Raw genomic sequence first — 17,919 nt, 5'->3', positions numbered from 1 at the left:
AGAAGCGATATTTTTATACCATGACAACAATCCACCATGAAAATAGTGTACAGTAAACATCCTTTCATTATCTGGAAGAACGTCAACATACATACGTAATAGCTGATCCAAATCCTTCAGTCATTTTTCAAATGTTAGATATGACACGAACATAACAGAAAGTCATTGCCGAAGAATTGATGCACGATAAAGCTAGCGGTGATATTTGAGGAGTAACGGAGATAGGGTACTCAATTTTTTTTGCACTAATAAGTTGGACACATTGGTCTTGATGCAAATTCGTCTTTGCTGCTTTTCTTCTGTAACAAAACAATATAATGGTATTTATCTATGAATTAAAGGCATCACTCCACGAATCTGTGGTGGTACGGATTTCAGGTGGAGTATTCGTATACCGGATGGGAGACTATGGAGAGGGGGATGATTCCGTCCATTTCTCCCTAATTGCCGTAAAAAAACGGCTCGGAAGATACGGCGCCGCACAAGGCTGGCGCGCTGCAGTCGAACTCCCTGTAGGAAATAGTGCGCCAGAACGCCTAAAGCCGTATCTTCCGGGCCGTTTTTTACGGCAGTTAGGAAGAAATGGACGGAATCACCCCCCTCTCCTTAGTCTCCCATCCGGTATACAAATACTCTTTCTGAAATCTGCACCACCTCAGATTCGTGGATTGATGCCTTTAAATACTAAAGCTATATATCTATATCCACTATTTGTAAGTCTTACTATCTTATAGGCAACAATGTCAGATTCTTTCAATTTTCATTTGTCTTCAAGCTTCTTATCATTCGAAAATACTTAGTGTTAATAGTTATTCAGTTTTATGATTCGTATGATAGTTTGATGAAAACGGCGATGTTCATCTGTTCCTGAATCAAGGTATATTGAATACCTAGCTTTAATTGATTTTTCTTAAACTGCCTTTTCACCTCTCTCGGCACACACCGCAAAGTAAGTTATCGAAAATGCGAAATAGAGATTGAAGCTAGGATCTTATCCTACTCATCCGAAATCATATCATGAACAACCCAAGAGGCACTTTGGATAACATCTCTAGGCACGAAAATTAATAAAAAGAATGAGAGCATTGCGATCACAAACGAACTAATCCCACAATACAAAGTGTGCGAGTTTTGATCTGTAGGGCGGCAGATGAGACGGCGTTATAAAAGCCTTCGTGAATAATATTTGAGGAACAACGTGATCTGCTACGTTACCATTCAGCACTTGGGGTCAGGTCCAAGCATGGTGATTGGACGCCATCCTCATAAATGCGAGATCCCTCCCCCATTCTTCTTCTTCTTCTTCTTCTTCTTCTTTTCCTCCTCCTTCTCCAACGTTGTAGTTCTCGATTGTTCCCAATTATTATTGAAAATCATTTGAGGAACTAACGGCAAGTGAGTGATTCGGTAGCTGAAAAAAGCGAAGGACCACCAAGTAGTAGAGTGAACAAATTTACTGAGATGGGAAACAGCCAAGCTCTGGAACTCGAATAATAGAGAAAATCTTCTCTTCTGCTTTTCTGCTCTGCTTTTAGTTACTCCGAGTCATTAGACTTTGTTCAAAGTCACACACTTTTCGGCGTGTAAGCAAAATTCGGGGTTTGGCAAGTTTACCGGTACGAGGAAAATTACTGCTGTGGGATTTTAAAAACTCATTTATATCAGTTATATATTCGGATAGAGGTACGGAGGAAATTCCCACATCCAGACTTACTCCCTTAAGAACTGCCTTGTTTTCTCAAACTATTCGAAAAATCCGAAAAAAGTCGAAAAATTCTAAATTTTTCCCAGCTAAATTCTTAAAAAAACTAAGAAGAGGCAGCAATGTAACTATTTCGTAGAGCAAATTTTTCTGTATAAAAAAACTTATCAAAATATTTTTCTAAGTCTTCTTATCGGAAAAAAAGAAAATGTTTGGATCTTCCAAATGCAACGATCTCAACAAAGACAAAGGCAGACAAGAGAGAATCTGAGTTTTTCTGGCTATTGAATTCCACTTGATCCACGTTTAAACTTTTGAAGACTACTCATAATTAAGTTCTTCATTTTCTAGGAGTAGTTTTAATTTTCTATCTCTTTTGCAAAAGTTATGCTGAACGGGGTGTTGAATCTCCGTGGTTCTACTGTCGCACTGTTAACATGTTGTGCATCTTCAAAACAAAATGTTGATGCTTTCATTTTACATTCCTACGCCTCAAATTCTTTTTGCAATGTATATGATTATTTGATATTATTTTATGTAATACTTCATAATGCATGTATTAAGTTGGTGCAGAAACAATTCGCGTTTTTCGTTGTCTTATCTTCACGACAAATTTTTTCGCGTTAGAAGCCGTATAGCGTTTTGCAACGCATTTCGTGGTGGTTATTAGTGCTAAAGTGATTTTGAACGAGAATCAGTATTTGGTCAGCACTAAGACATAGAAGATATTATGTCCAGACAAGATTTTCACCAAATCTTCGTCTACGAATTCAAGCTGGGCGGGTCTACAGCGAAGACAGCTCCAGACACAAACGCTGTTTGGAATGAGTCAAGCAACGCCAAATCCGCAGTGGTGCTCTCTCCATAGCGTTAGTTCCAGAGGTTTCGTTGTGGCGAAATGGGCTTCAATGTAAGGGGAAGTCGCGGCCGTCCTTCTGAAGTTGACGACCACTTGCTAAAAGCAATCATCAAAGATGATCTGCTTAAAACAACACGAGAGGTTTCCCAAGAATTAGATTTTGACTACTTAACAGTTGTTTGCTTTCTGGAAAATGAATGGAAAGGTGAAAAGTTGAACGACTGGGTGCCGCATGAACTGAGCGGATCCCAAAAAACCGCGGTTTTGTGATTTGCTAAACACTTCTGTTACGCAGCAAGAGCGATCCATTTCTTCATCGTTCTTTTACGTGCGATGAGAAATGGATTCTTCACGTCAACAGTAAGCATCCTGCTCAGCGGATGGACGAGGATAAAGCTCCCAAGCAGTTCCCGAAGCCGAAAATGCACCCGAAGAAGACCGTGGTGAGGGTGTGGTGGTGGGCTACAGGTGTAATCCACTACATCTTCATGAAACCTGGGGAGACGCAGTGTAGTACTGCAAAGGAGGGAACGAATTGTCCCGTAAACTCTAACTTCTCCACTCGGCGTTAGTAAGCAGAAAGAGCCCGATCCTCCTACGTGACAATGACCGGCCACACTTTTCTAAAATGACACCACTAAATTTGAACGAATTCGGCTACGAGACTTTGCTCACCCCCACATTCGCCGAAGTTTTCGCGGACCGACCTTCATGTTTTCAAACATTTGGACAGCTGCCTAAGAATTAAGATAGTTCCGAAAACAAGATGATGCTGAAAACAACTTCCGGAAGTTCATGGACTCCAAAATCTTGGACTTTTATACAGTGAGAATAGGCAAACCTGTATCTCACTGGCAAAGATGCATGGACTGCGATGGTCCTTATTTCGTTTGATGAAGTTGGGTTTGAAGCGAGTTACCGCGCTTGGAAGTTAAAATCCGAAAATCCGCATTGTTATTGCACCAACCTAATAATTATCTGATGCTAAGTAATAATTTAACCTAGTTCACTACTGCGCAAAGCACACTCCTTTAGGATCACCCCAAACCATTCGCCAAACTTCTCTTGCAACCCTCTCCCTTCGGGAGACCCTCGAAGGGAAAATCTTGTCACACGCTTGACCCTGCTTGGGGTAAGCACTAGGTCGCTGAGTATTCTAGCTGTTCAAATGCTTTCTGCAGGATGGCGTTCCGTTTGAGCGCTGAAATCACGTATGGCCTTGACTTTCCAATCTTTGACGAAGGCGATAGAGCAGAGACGTTTGCTGTTAGTGAAGATCAGTGGCAATTCTGGTTACAGCTTAAAGAAAATATATGAAACTTTACTTATATATTTTAAGGACGCAATCATCCCGATGCAACTCTACTTAATGTTTATTTTAAAGAGTTCCACTATGCAGTAAGCAAACTAGTAAGTAATGTTAGGTAGTAGACGTACCATAACTGGTCATGCTAAACACAGTACGATCAGAAATAGGAGACTTTCAGGTTGAATTGTACTATAGTACACTACACTGTAGTAGAAGAATATACGATGTCTTCTATTTCAGTTTCTTGCACAGAATCCATATTTCACAAATGCAACAATCGGAGGCATTCAGGAACATTCGATTGATCACTTTATCCGACATGAAAATACTTTGTAATGAAAAAATGAGTGTGAAGTAGTTTTTATTACTTGTTCATCTGTATGATATTATTTCGGTATGATATAAATCGTTGAGGCAAATCGCTTACGATTCGAAAAGATCGTAGAGATTCACGAAGGTGTACGTGACCAATACAGTCACTAAATGCAATCGAATGCAATCTATGTATACCGAAGTCACTCTTTTTTTAACTCCTACTATGCTAGCAATGAACTCCAGGGAGACGAAAGGATTGTTGTCCTCAGGTAGTGTGGAGCCATCAAACACGAAGACGTTGCAGGCTTAAACACTTCGCAACCGTTGTATTTTATTAGCCATAGTTGAAAAAATGTGGAGACGAATCCGATGTCCGAAAACGCTTTTTTTTAGTAGGAGTTCTAGTCGGATCATTTGAAGGAAAGAATTGTAGGGTTTGCAAGGCGTGAATATTCTGCCTCAATTACTAGCAGCACTTGGAAATGAGCTTCAGAAGATTTAAGTACTATTTGTGAGTTTTTGAATAATTTCGTTTGAAGGAATGTGACGGCGAAAAAGATATTTGAATAAACGAAGGAAGAAATGTAGAGAAATTCTACCAGAAGCAAAAAATTAATCCAAGATTATCTGTAAAATCTCCAGATAATATATTTAATGTACATCTCGGAACTAATATTTTCTTCGTAGACCTGTATACGATTTAAGCGATATTGCATGAATTTACAAGGATTATGAAAGATGTTTTGAATATCTTCCTCCAGCCTCTTTTCCTCGTCATTGTAGGAATGCCTGATTTTCGAGAGGAAGAAAAACTTAAGGAGTTTGTCCACGAACGAACGCTGCCCACATACGCTATTTCATACATATAAACCACTTCAAATATGTTTAACTAATCCAAAAAGCGTCTTAAGCTGATGTCAAAGAATAGAATCTGTACACTCGTCGCTCGGAAATACACAGGTTGTGGGGTGGAACACGCATTATCACGTGTAGCATAAGCTTGCCAGATCTCCCTTCTATCCGGATAAAATTCCCATTTCGAGCATGTTTATACTTTCTGGGGATTTCCTGTTTTGACAAAACATTATGTTCAAGGAGACCTTTGGGTTCACATTAAGAGCAAACGCTAAAGTAATTGGGGTTGATAACTTCAACTGAGAATCATCGGAGAAACTAAGAAAGGATGTGGTTCTAGAAGTACATGCAGGTCAGAGAAATGATGTGAGGGAGGAACGCCAGTGCTGAATGCAGAGTATAGTGAAAGTCAATGTTTAGCTGATAGATAAAGGTAGAACGAATGTAGCGTTCATGGAACTACATCGGCCACAGATTCTCGGTAGGTCCAAATCATCCGATAATCCTGGCACTTGTAGTTTTCGAGCTTCCAAATTATTCGACGAATTAAAACTACAACTTCTAGAAATTACATAGACATTTTCGTTGAGACCAGTTCACAAAGAGTTTAATATCCGAGTTTAAAATATTCCGATGCTCAAATCTTGTCTTCTGAACCGATTGTGCACTCCTGTCGGAAATAACGTTGAAGCAATATACGGAGAAGGTTTTAACTGTCACTCATCAGCAAATTCGCATTCATACGGACCGAAGAGAGGGATAAATGATCGAGAGGCTGAGTTAGTGCTTAATGTTGCAGCGAAATTCTCCAGTTTAGTTTAAAACAAGGATTGGTTCTGGAAACTTGGTGACTTTGTTTCAAGAATAGAAAAGCCACGTTAGGGCGTAACAACCGCCCGCACGGTCACGTGTGTAAGTAAATTAGGGATTAAGTTAGGGAGAAATGAATGGAGCCACCGTGGATCTCGCAATTTTCAATCCCATTTCTAGCTTTTCACGTGGATTCCCTCACCACGTCAGATTCGTGCTATGCTGCCATTACCTTAGGTTATGGCGGTGTATTGAACATTATTTTGCAATAACTGAGTAACTTCTGCCGTATAACTGTGCGAGTTATATTCCTCGTCAGTGCCCTGGGCAAATATTCAAATGTCTGATTGCATTTAGTACAAGTAGGGCTGCGTGCACGAGCGTAATAGTTACCTGCCCGCGATGGCGCTGCTTATTCCGAATGCAGGGGAGTTTGAGTATACGTTCTGGATATAGAACTATATAACCTGCATGATTATATGGCGAAAGTTACGTAGATATTGCAAAAAGGTTCTGTTTTTCAGAACTGTGCAAATGTTCAGCCGAGATATTGCAGATACCGAGAATGAGCGTAGAGTCTTTAGCAGCAACCATTCCTTTCGTTGCGCTAAGCCGTAGGACGTTGTCGACTTGAGGTAGTAGGGTCACTCGGTGTCGATAAGCAGGTCAAGCAGGGCGCAGAGTCTTTCAGGATATGAAAGAGTGACGGATGGATTCTGGAGCTGTTGCTGTGGATCGAGAAGGCTTGGGCAGAGGTCTGTTCAAGGACGACAAGACAAGAGACAATCGCGTCACGCAATAATACCTGTCATACAAGCAGGGCCACCGCGAGCACATAGCGGTCAGACTCGAAGACGCAGCCGCAAAATACACATACACATACTTTGTATATTTGCGTGTTCAATGGGGAAATATTTTCCCTTCATCAAAAAAAAAATTCCACTTTCTTTTTTCGAAACTGAGCACTGAGGGCAAGTAAACGAGTTGAAAGTGCGACAATGCGCCACTCAGTCTCTGATCCAGCAAAGGAGTGGAAGCGATTATTGCAGCGTTTCAGTTTCATAGGCTCTTTGTTCTAAAATTTCACTTCTAATCCAAATGAAAATCAATATCCATAGCAACGAAGTATTGGTGGGTTATTCTGTTAACCTTTGTATAATGTGAAGACAAAAATTAAATTTTGGAAATGTTACCTTAAATGTTCCTGTAAATCATACAGCACTTTAAGAAACTACGTGAAGTTTCTTGCAAATCGGAGGCTCCAATCTGAACAAGAAAGCTAACAAGCTCTTGACCCATTGTTTTTTTTTTTCGATGTGCCAAGACAAGAAGTGGAAATGTAAACGTCAGCTCGGAAACACGTAAAAGACACCTGTAAAAAAGGAAAGTTATACGGCGACGTTAGCAAAAATACTAGAGACGTGCTCCTTGAATCTGAATGCTGGCCGAATTGTTGCCCATGAAGCCCTAAACTGATTTATCCTGAAACAGACGAGGAAGTGGTGATTTGTGTATTAATTCAAGCGAACTTAATACTTTCGCTGATCGTTCTTTTTTATTTACGTGACACATTATAATTTGGTTTTCAACGGCCTGAAACGCATTTTGCATTGGTTTTGAGGTGTTTATTAGCACAATTTTTCTCGTTATTCATAGTACAAGGAAAAAATTAATATAGAGTTGTGAAAAGTTGGAACATAAACAATAAGATTCTCTGGATGGTAGTACACAGTGCTATATGCGCAATACTATCCACTACCGACTCTCCTACTGTTTACCCTTACGTTTGTTAAAAATAACTAAAAAAGAGTGAACGAAATTATAGCTAAGATCGTTGCGCTTATTAATGGATAATATTTCGGTATTCCTGATTTCCTAAAAATTGTAGAAAATCAAATCCTTCTGAATATGTTGTTTCACATTTGTCAGAAATGATTCAAAACAGTCTGGCATTCTGCAGCAACGCTCCCAAGTTTTTCTAAAACTATAGAGTGCCTCTGCTATATTTAGGATTTGCTCTTGTTTTCACTAACCAAACAATTGTGGACTTGAGCGTTGTTGTGTAAATAAACGAAATGACAGGGTGTTAGCTATAAGGAATCGAAATAAACCTCGCATTAAAGGAGTCCGAACTGGTTTTTGTTCTGATGAAGCAGAGTATGAGATCTATCTGCAACTCCGAAAGGAAAGGAATTAAATTTCAAACGAAATGACGTCAGACCGCGGCGCATGTAACTGACCCCCGTGTTTCCGGAATCAAGTGCGGAATCCATTTATATCCTAGAAGAGGAATGGGCAGGGTCAAGTGTGCGTTGAGAATTTCTCAACAGGGTGTCGTAAGAGAGCTGAGGGAGCAGCAAGCGGATCGGAAGAGGAGGAAAAAATAAAGAGAGAAAGAAGAAAACGATGATACTCAACGTTAAATAAGCACATATTAAGGGAAGCAAAATGTTAGAGTAATAGAATTTTTTTAGAATTAGAGAACGTGTTAGAGAATTATTTTATCAAGGATTGTGCCAGTATAATTTCACAATTTTTGGTTTGGGACTAGTTTTGATAAATGCCAAAGAAGTGGAAGACACTAAGATTTCGATAAATGCGAGGGATCATGGGTACAAGAAAGTGGCGAGAAAAAAGTATTAATTTTACACTGCATTCTGTATTAAGCCTGATAGCCTTGCTTTAAACGGAGCATGAAACACCTTCCAAAATTTTTGCCTCCTTATTTTAAAACTGCTCTGAACATCCGTCTAAAGCCGGACTTCAAATTTTCTGTGGTGTTCGCTTCCTTCGCCTCCGCTGATGAATGAAAATTAATAGCACTGACATTTTCTATAAAATTAGGATTGTGTTTTTCTAGCAATACTTTTTATAAATTCGCCCGAAAGATGTTATAGATTCTCTCTAAACGCGTCAATTCTACATTTGGAGAACTTCTACATTTTTCAAACTTCAGTTTCAAACATTCCTTCGATATCAACGTAATATGGACACAATTTTCAAGTATTATTCGAAGTATGGGTTTTCCCCCAAAACAGTTGTCACAGAATGATGTTTTAACATAAAATAACGTTAACAATATCATGCTGATAAAAATAACATTCCACGTCAGATCACATAAACCGATTGCTTCTATTCAAGCAGCCGGTTTCAATCGTGTTTCCACTTTCTAAGGACAGTATGTTACCAACCTGAGGCAAATGTGCATGGAAGCATGGACACAAAGAAGTGATAGTGGTGCAGAGGCAATGGGCACGGCCTCGAACATCGCACTTACCCTTTGCAACATGCACACGAAGTTACGAAGTTGCACACAAACACACGCAGATACGTGACAGATTAAGCGGGTTATTTTACAGCATGATGGAAAATCAGTTTTTTCAAGGCTACGCATAGAAGGGTGACACTTGTACGTAATATTTCGAGTACATTGCTGTTCTTTCAAATTGAAAGTCAGTATCCTCCTTCAAACTGTACAGTACAGAAAGATGAAATTATTAAGAAGTCGCCGAAAGTCACCAAATGACATATTTCTGAGCAATACTTTGACTGATATACATCCATTTAATCTTTTTAGAAGTATAACTGTGCTAAGGATAGTTTATAATGATCAACCAAAAATTGGTATTTAGCACATTGACAAAAGTTTAATGATCTTATTAGAAGTTGGGCTGTAATCTAAAAAGATGAAAAAGATTATGTATTAAGTTACCAGTTACTACTGGTTTGGTAAGTGATAGAAAAAAGTAAAAGAGGTATCTCCGCTGTTAAATTAATTATCGCCAACAGTTTTCCAGTTCAACTGAACAATTACATGCCAAATTCAACATCTACGACTTTAATATAATCTAGCCACTTCACTAAATGGGTAGAAATTTAAGATTTTTAGGTACGAAGTGATGACCGGTGAAAAATTTCGGCGATATCGCTCTACTTTGGTGGTGATGGTTATATAGTCATAGTTATGTAGTTATGTGATGGTATGTCGAGAATGAGGGAATCGTTTGCAGCCTTTTACGAAAATCGAGAGAGAGATCAAAAGAAAATAACCTCGTGGCTTACCATGACATTGAAGAAATGAGATTGAGAAATGGGCGGATATGAAAAAAGAAAGAGGCCCAGCACTGAATGGGTGGACGCAGATCAGATACAGCATGTCTCTTTATTTTATTTACGGCTATCTCAGAGTTCTACTATCGGCAGACAATTTGGATGTATATTGCATGATCCTTGAAATCAGTGTTGTCAAAAACCTCAAACAGATTGGGAAGCTGAGGGAAGACAGGGATGCTTGTCATGAAATTTTATTTTCATTTGTTAATCACGCCACACAGTATCGTGACGTTTGAAATTGAGGGAAAGATCTAAATATAAGTCATTAGAGATATTAGAAAGGGAGTATGGAAAACCGGATTCTAAAATAATATCTGAGAAGTCTTAGTTATTTCTGTCAATATATCCTTCGTAACTGTCTGGAATGTTAAAAGATTAGAACGGAATTTTCTGGGAAATTTGTTGTAGATGCTCTTAAACAGAACAGAAATCCGATGGTTAAAATGATGGTATTGGAATATGGGCAGAATATTATCGGCGTGTTACTTTTTTAGTCACAATCTCATCGCTGTATTACTGGTATCAGTGTTTGAAAAAAAAAAAAAACTTCAATATTTTATGACAGTGCATATTAAATTGACAGCTGCTGCTGTAGTATTTCCTCTTTCCAGCCCTTCCAATGTTCATCAGCTCAAGTTCAAGCGGTCTGGCTCCGTTATGGGGGTGAAAGATAGAAGCACCTCGCAATCCTCTCATCCTTCAGTCGACCATTTCTGCATGAATTTCTTCCGCTGAAATCAGCAGCCAGGCAATAAGATCTGACAAGAAAGGTAGTTCAGGGCAGAGCATTGTTCACAATAAGATGTGGGTCATCTACGTTACCACGTGTATTCTCCTTTACACAAATTGAATATGGATTAGCTCATCAAATCTTGATCAACTCTACACCATGCAAAAATCATGTTTGAGTGTTTTCAGTTCAAGGAAGAACGAAACTGATTCTACAAAAGAATTGCGATAAGCAAATCCTATCCTGTACCGCTTCAGACAAGTAGTTATCCTGAATCTGAACAGATCGGTTTGAGCCGTAACCGAAAGTGTACCGCCGATAAATAACAAATTTATGTTTTACGAGATTTTTTTTTTATCTTGTCAGCAAGCATTCAATACTTCTTGTCCCATTTTAGATCAGATTTTTCCTTACTCAGCTACTTTTTGCCACATTTGTGAACTCTTCAAATTCTCTCTTTTGATAGTAGCTTTTCCTGAATTTGAGTTTTCCACTGAGGGATGAAAGAGTAGGTCTATTAAAGGCACGAACTCCACGAATCTGGCGTGGTGCGGGTTTCAGGCGAATTATGCCTATACAGAGTCGCAGATTGTGGGGAGATGGATGATTCCGTCCATTTCTCCCTAATTGATGTAAAAAAACGGCCTGGTAGATGTGGCGCGTGCACAAGGCTGGCGCGCTCCAATCGAACTCTTTTTGGAAAATAGCGCGCCGGAACGCCCGAAGCCGTATCTTCCGGGCCGTTTTTTACGACAATTAAGAAGAAATGGACGGAATCACCCTCCTCTCCATAATCTACGACACCTCTTCTTCTTCTTCCTAGCGTTTGTCCCGCGTTGTTACAGGGTCCGCTTTTCTGCTTCTTGTCTTCCATTTGGTTCTATCCATTGCATCAGCCGTACACAAACACGTATCTATCATATCCAGCTTCACACGGTCTAACCAGCGAATCTTTGGCCTCCCAAACGGCCTCACTCCTGAAACGTCGAGCTTCAAAACGATTTTGGCAACAGAATCTTCCTCTCGCCACAAGACGTGACCAACCATCTCAGTCGCGCCTCCTTCATCTTCTCAGTTATCGGGACGACGCCGAAGATGGAACTTTCAGTGTCGTTGGATACTTTCTCTTTTAGCGTTACACCTATCGTCCACCTCAACATCTGCATCTCCATAGCGTGCAGCAGTTTTTCGAAGGCTTTCGTCGTCAGCCAGCACTCGCATCCGTAAAGGGCAGCAGGGCGCACAACCGTCCTGTAGATTTTCGACTTCAGTCGAACAGGACTTTCTTGTCGCACAGTACGCCTGTTGCCATTTCCCATTTCATCCATGCCACATTAACACGTGCTCGACCTTCTTGATCAATGTCGCCTGTGGAAGTCACTTTAGATCCAAGGAAACAGTTCACCTTGTTTAATTCGGTGCCATCGACACGAATTGAACCATCCTTTACCCTTGGTCCGCACTCCATGTACTCAGTTTTTGATGTGTTGAGGCGCAATCCATATTGCTGCAACTGATCCTTCCAAGACTGCACTTGTTTCTGAAGATGATCTCGAGACTCCAACGCGAGCATGACATCGTCGGCAAAGAGCAGAGTCCACTAATGCTTCTAGATTTCCTTCGTTATCGTGTCCATGCACAGTATGAACAACAGAGGTGAGAGGGATAAACCCTGATGAACCCCTACTTGTACAGGGAATGGCCTGCTTGTTCCAGCAGCACACAGTACAACACTGGTAGGCTTCGCATAAAGCAGCTTCGTCCACCGCACATATTCTTCTGGTACTCTATGCGACCTCATGGATATCCATAACAGCTCATGTGGGACACTTTCGAAAGCTTTCTCGAGATCGAGAAAAGCAAGATGCACACTGCGGTTCTTCTCTCGATGTTTCTGCAGGAGGATGGATAGCATCTATAGTGCTGCAGTCCTTCATAAAGCCGCACTGATTGAGTGAAACGCTAACAATTTTAATCAGACGAGCTTCCAGGACACGCTAAAAACCTTCATCGTATGGCACAGCAGTCGTATAGGTCTGTACGAAGTGCAGTCAGCAATGTCTCCTTTCCTTTTCCAGACAGGCACGGTCACGGAAGTTTGCCAAACGTCTGGAGTCCGTCCTTCTGCAACGATCCTGTCAAGTAGAGTTGCACACGGATCCTCGATCTCCTAGCAGCTTCCAGACAACAGCAGGTATTTCATTAGGACCGGTTGCCTTGTTCGACTTCATTTTTGCGAGGACAGCACTGACTTCGACGGCAGTAATTGGTAGAACAGGACCCTCGACGCTGGGAACAGTTGGGATGGGAGGATGACAGAACTCTTCGTTATACAAATGACTGTAGTACTCTTGCCACCTCTCCAGGATCTGACCAGAGCGACGCAGAACGACTCCATCAGCTCCCTTAACGATCTTGGTGTGCTCCATATCAAACGTTGAACGATGACGCGCTCTGACTAAACGATACACTGCCCGCTCTCCTTCTCTGGTATCAAGCATGTCGTACACAGTCTTGTAGCGGTCCGACTTCGCCTTGGAGACTGCCTTCTTAGCCTCCCTCTTCGCCGCTAGGTAAACACCTCGATCTTCAGGCTGACGCGTCCTCCACCAGAGCTTATACTTGGACTTCTTCTCACGAATTGCCACCTGAACTTCCTCGTTCCAAAACCACGTAGCGTTTTGTACCTTGTGCTTACCTAGAGTCGTCTTTCCCAAAATGTTCTCCGCGTATAACGCTGGAAGTAGACGACCACATTTCCTCCACACTACCAGTAGGGTGGGGAAGTGTAGATGGAGCCACGGACGCGAAAAATACCTCCTTTCGATCCTTTAGATTCCACCATTTGATGCGCTGTGTTTCAGTCCTTGGATGTCTCTTCCTTGGACGGGAGATTTTCAAGTCCATAACGAGCAGATAGTGTTGAGCAGCGACATGGTCTGTCGGGATGACTTTTGAATCCTGCAGAAGTCGGCGATCTCGTCGGCGGAACATCCAGAAATTTATTTGTTTTTCACGAGTAGGGTGGGGAAGTGTAGATGGACCGCCGTTGGTGTACGTGATCAAATGCGATTTTCTTTTCCGATACTGCGTGTTAGCAATGATCAAGTCACTTGAAACAGCATACTCCAGGATTCGCAACCTGTCGTCGTTACGAGCTCCATAGCCGTATCCATCATGACAACCCTCGAACCCGTCTTTCCGAGAACCGACATGTCCGTTGAAGTCTCCTCCGATTAGAAGTTCTTCTTCGCCTTCCAGGCATTGGACGTACTGCTCCAGATCCTCCCAAAAGCTTGCCTTCTTCTCTTCACTACAGCCCGCCTGTGGCGCATAAGCAGAGACGACTCGCAATTCTACTTCTCCTGTGTCTACATTTACAGCCATCAGGCGATCCGATAGTCGATCCACCGCTGTTATGCTGTTTCTAAAAAACTCGTTCAATATGATACCAACGCCTTGCGATTTGATGTGCCGTGGTAGATGAGCTTGTAGCCATCGCCTAATTCCCTTCACTTGGAGCCTTTCCAGCGAGTCTCCTGTACACAACACATGTCAACACGGCGTTTTCTGAGACTATCTGCCAGTTCACGACTTCTTCCAGTAAGCTTCCCAACGTTAAGTGTTGCCAAGCGCACTGGATGTTGCTGGTGATGGCGGACTAGCTTCTTTGGCCGGCTCCGTCCTCTAGCCGGTAGCCCTCGCATATTTGCCACATTGTCCGGGTGAGGACAATGCGCGTCACTTCTGGGGTACGCCCTAGCTTCTGAAGAAACATAGTAGACATTAGCAGTATGGCGCGACGGAGGGTGTTATCCTCGGTCGGCTTGTCGCACTAGCAAGCTAGCAGCCTGGCACCGGAATCGTCGTACTACCATCATCTACGACACCGTATAGGCATAACCCACTTAAAGCCCGCACCACCCCAGATTCATGGGGTGATGCCTTTAATAGAGAACAAAGGAAAAAGAGTAGAGTTCTTGGCGTTCATTAACCTCTTAAGGATCTCCAGTTTTAATTTAGAATCGTAAAGTTTCATAAAAGCGAATATATCACGTGTACAACAGCTAGCGGTGACCAATCTATATATTAGGTTAGTGTTGTTTTGTGCTCGGATCAGTCAAAGGGGTATTAGGTGCCAATTTATTCAAATGAAAGGCTAAATTGGGTTAAATCATCCAATGACCATGTATGGTGAGCTCTTAGTTTAGCCCTGGAGTATACCCAGTCTATATCACACTCCTCGAGTAGCTGAAATTTCGATTCTTTCTTTTATTGTAGAATAAATGTACTCTGTTTATTGTCTTCTAGAATGATGGTCGAGTTCAAAACTGCCCATGTAATGCACTCTTTCCACCGCTGAGATTCGTCTGAAAGTTTTGGAAGGGGAAATCCCAGTAGGTTATTAGGATGGAATAGCCTATATTGTTAATCGCATTCTTATCTTGGACTCATAGGAGAGACGCACATGATCCTACTATAAGCGGATCAGGTGCACACAACACAGCATTTCTTCAATTTATTTAATCTCTTCAATAAATCTAAACATAGGAACACCATTTAGAACAAACATAGTATTAGTTGATTTGAGAAATAAATGAGCTTAGACGCGGATTCATTTCTAGTAAATCCGATTCTACCCACATAAAAATTTTGAGGTTTCAATTCGAGTTCTTTGTTTACTCACGCAAAATTTCAACTTTGATGCCCAATAGGTGTTCTATTCCTGGAAAATTAGCTAATTGCGATAAATAAGATGGACTGAAATAAAGACAAGTCTACAAAGACAAGATATCACTTATAGTGCTCAACCGGTTGAACGTGATACGCTATCGATTGAGCAAGGCAATGAGGAAGGAGACTGTGCGCGAAACCAAGAAAGACTTTGCGGTTGAACATACTCCGCGACGAATATACGCGTGCAGCTCCTCTAATTTTCATCCAAAAAAAAAACGTGGTCTGTAAATCTGGCCCACAAAGTGACAATATCCAGTGGGTATCCAGCCGAAGACTGTGTTGCTCGACATGCACGACAACCTTCTTGTACAGCAAAGAGGATGATTTCATCAATGATTGCAGTGATTGAGGAAACTCCGAAATAGAGATAGAGGTTACTGTACTATCGTTCGAGTCCGAGATCATAGCACACAGAACACTAGACGCATTTTGGATCACCGCCAAAAGTCCAACAATGAACAGGAAGGATGACTGCATTGCGATCACAAACGAACTAGCCCCATATCAAAATTTGTGCGGGTTTTGTTCCCGGCCCGTTAGGTCCCTATAAAAAATCCTTGTGACTCGTAGTTGTGGTAGGTGGTGGTCTGTTGCGTTACCAAGTCTAGCTAATAAGGTAAACACTAGCGTGTTTACAGCAATGTGTTGCTGTTTGAGTGCCTACCGTTTGGATGCTTTCTGTAGGTGATAAGGCGCTTGAGAGAATAAATCACTAATGGCTTTGATTTTTCCAGGCTCTGACGAAGGCGAAAACGCCGAAACGTTAACTGTTAAACATCAATACCAATCTTGGCCACAGCTCAACTAAATCAATAAAAAAGCTACATGTCCAAATTTGTATACTTTATAGTACAGTGTGTTTGTCTATTGGATATCGTAGATAACAGTAATGAGATCACGTTATTCAGCTACGTGTTGCAGTCAGGTTCATTTCTTAAGAAACAGTACTTCGAAGTGGAACATTTGCTAGTCAGTTGTTATTCTACTATTCAGTGTTGGCAACACATTTGAGGTAGGCCCATCTATACTGGCAGAGTTTATGCAAAACAGCGAATCTTCGGTCGCTTCTTTTCTTGAATGCTAAATTTCCTTTGTTGTCAGCGACCACGTTGTCAACGAAATTGAAATTTATCTTCTTTCGTTTTGAAACGTTTTGAATTCCTTTCGCTGCGGTCCGATTTCGCTCATCGTTAAAGGTATCATTTCACGAATCGGAGTGTTAAGGGATTCAGACAGGTAATGCCTATACAGGGTTGTAGATTTTGTGTTAAGAGGGTGATTTCGTTTATCTCTCCCTGTATCAGTCGTTTTCGGTGTCTTCGAAAACGTCCGAATGGGTTTTCGACGAATGGCAAGCAGAAGTGGGGAGAATGGTTGCGCATTGCAACAGAAGCCGTCACAAGAAGCCACGTTCCGGGGTCGTTCGTTTACATTGGTACAGGGAGAGATGAATCCCCCTCTTCCCCAAAATCTACGACCCTGTATAGGCTCGCTTGAAACCCCAGATTCGTTGGGTGATGCCTATAATCAAGGATATTCTTAATTAATCTTAAGGATAAAAAAGATAAAGATAAAACAGCCACTCAAGCAAATATACTAGGCCTTTTATAGATTGCCCTAGTGCCCATTCATCCTTCCGGGTCGATAAGGTGGTAGCAGACTTGTCTGGGAGGATAAAAACACTGACTTTTCACATCGGCTAGCCATCGCAAATCATTGCATACGCCAGTTACACGTTTGTAAACCACAAACGATTCTGAATTGAAGTGAACGTGGGGACACATACTAAGCGGATTGATTACCGCCAGAATCTTTATCCTTATGCTTTAATTGTAAAGAATGTTCGCACCAAACTTGACACTCTTTGCAGTGGTGTGAATGCAAACCACTCCCTAAATAATGAATCTGTGTGAAGTCGTAAGTGATTTACAATTCTTACAAAAACGAGAAACGAACGATGAGAGGTCACTTGTGATTACAATACGCTTGTTCCGGTTCTTTATTCTCCGAATTCAACATAGAATGCTTCCAATATTTTCCTCGTTGTGTCTCGCATCCAGAATTGTCAATCTGAATCCTCTATCATTGTGTTTCTTATATGGACGCTTTCCAAGCAATGAGATCCTCCTCGCTTTTTGCGCAAATCCTTGTTGATTCTCGCTTGCTCGGCTTGTTTCTCCAGCATATTGCACACCACAATTTAAACACGTTAATTGCTGTACTACTCTCGTTCCAACTCAATCTACTATTTCACCGCATAGACATAAGGAGCTCCGAAGATGTATATCACTTTTCATATAACATGCTGCAGACCAACGTCTTTTAATGTCATAACTGACCACATTCACCAGGGTCGTCACTTCTTGTGGATGACCTCGCATGAGACAGCGTTGTGTTTCAACTCTAACAACACCCAAGATCAGTGAAGAATCCACTCGTACACAAACTGTTTAGAACCCCTTGAACTGGTATGAGGTCAGGTGACCTCT

General features: G+C 41.4%; 5 protein-coding genes across 6 annotated transcripts in view; 1 reads left to right on the top strand and 4 right to left on the bottom strand.

The window, feature by feature from the left end:
• Positions 1 to 11,585: 11,585 nt before the first annotated feature.
• RB195_003285 (uncharacterized protein) lies at positions 11,586 to 11,865 on the bottom strand (the record flags this gene model as incomplete). The annotated part of the gene is made up of 2 exons (XM_064200871.1): positions 11,586 to 11,670; positions 11,738 to 11,865. The coding sequence occupies 2 exons, from the start codon at positions 11,863 to 11,865 to the stop codon at positions 11,586 to 11,588; spliced, it is 213 nt and encodes a 70-aa protein (XP_064056752.1).
• Positions 11,866 to 11,960: 95 nt separating this feature from the next.
• RB195_003284 (uncharacterized protein) lies at positions 11,961 to 12,266 on the bottom strand (the record flags this gene model as incomplete). The annotated part of the gene is made up of 1 exon (XM_064200870.1): positions 11,961 to 12,266. The coding sequence occupies one exon, from the start codon at positions 12,264 to 12,266 to the stop codon at positions 11,961 to 11,963; it is 306 nt and encodes a 101-aa protein (XP_064056751.1).
• A 36-nt stretch (positions 12,267 to 12,302) lies between these two features.
• On the bottom strand, positions 12,303 to 12,608 carry RB195_003283 (uncharacterized protein; the record flags this gene model as incomplete). Its single annotated transcript, XM_064200869.1, has 1 exon — positions 12,303 to 12,608. The coding sequence occupies one exon, from the start codon at positions 12,606 to 12,608 to the stop codon at positions 12,303 to 12,305; it is 306 nt and encodes a 101-aa protein (XP_064056750.1).
• A 223-nt stretch (positions 12,609 to 12,831) lies between these two features.
• On the bottom strand, positions 12,832 to 14,400 carry RB195_003282 (uncharacterized protein; the record flags this gene model as incomplete). 2 transcript variants are annotated; one of them, XM_064200868.1, is made up of 3 exons in its annotated part: positions 12,832 to 13,341; positions 13,511 to 14,120; positions 14,210 to 14,400. In XM_064200868.1, 3 exons carry the CDS (start codon positions 14,398 to 14,400, stop codon positions 12,832 to 12,834), a joined length of 1,311 nt encoding a protein of 436 aa, XP_064056748.1. The 2 variants fall into 2 exon arrangements, with proteins under 2 accessions (XP_064056748.1, XP_064056749.1); XM_064200867.1 differs by having other exon boundaries at positions 12,832 to 13,297; positions 13,392 to 14,232; positions 14,289 to 14,400.
• A 1,484-nt stretch (positions 14,401 to 15,884) lies between these two features.
• RB195_003281 (uncharacterized protein) overlaps positions 15,885 to 17,919 on the top strand; it is a gene marked incomplete at both ends in the record, with an annotated part of 30,756 nt that continues 28,721 nt past the window's right edge. Inside the window, 2 exons of the mRNA XM_064200866.1 lie at positions 15,885 to 15,949; positions 16,424 to 16,442. Coding sequence (XP_064056747.1) covers positions 15,885 to 15,949; positions 16,424 to 16,442 — 84 coding nt within the window. The remainder of the gene's footprint in view (positions 15,950 to 16,423; positions 16,443 to 17,919) is intronic.

The sequence above is a fragment of the Necator americanus genome, chromosome IV (genome assembly GCF_031761385.1).
Source record: "Necator americanus strain Aroian chromosome IV, whole genome shotgun sequence".
Taxonomy (NCBI): Eukaryota; Metazoa; Nematoda; class Chromadorea; order Rhabditida; family Ancylostomatidae; genus Necator; species Necator americanus.
This window is presented reverse-complemented; position numbering and strand designations above follow the sequence as displayed.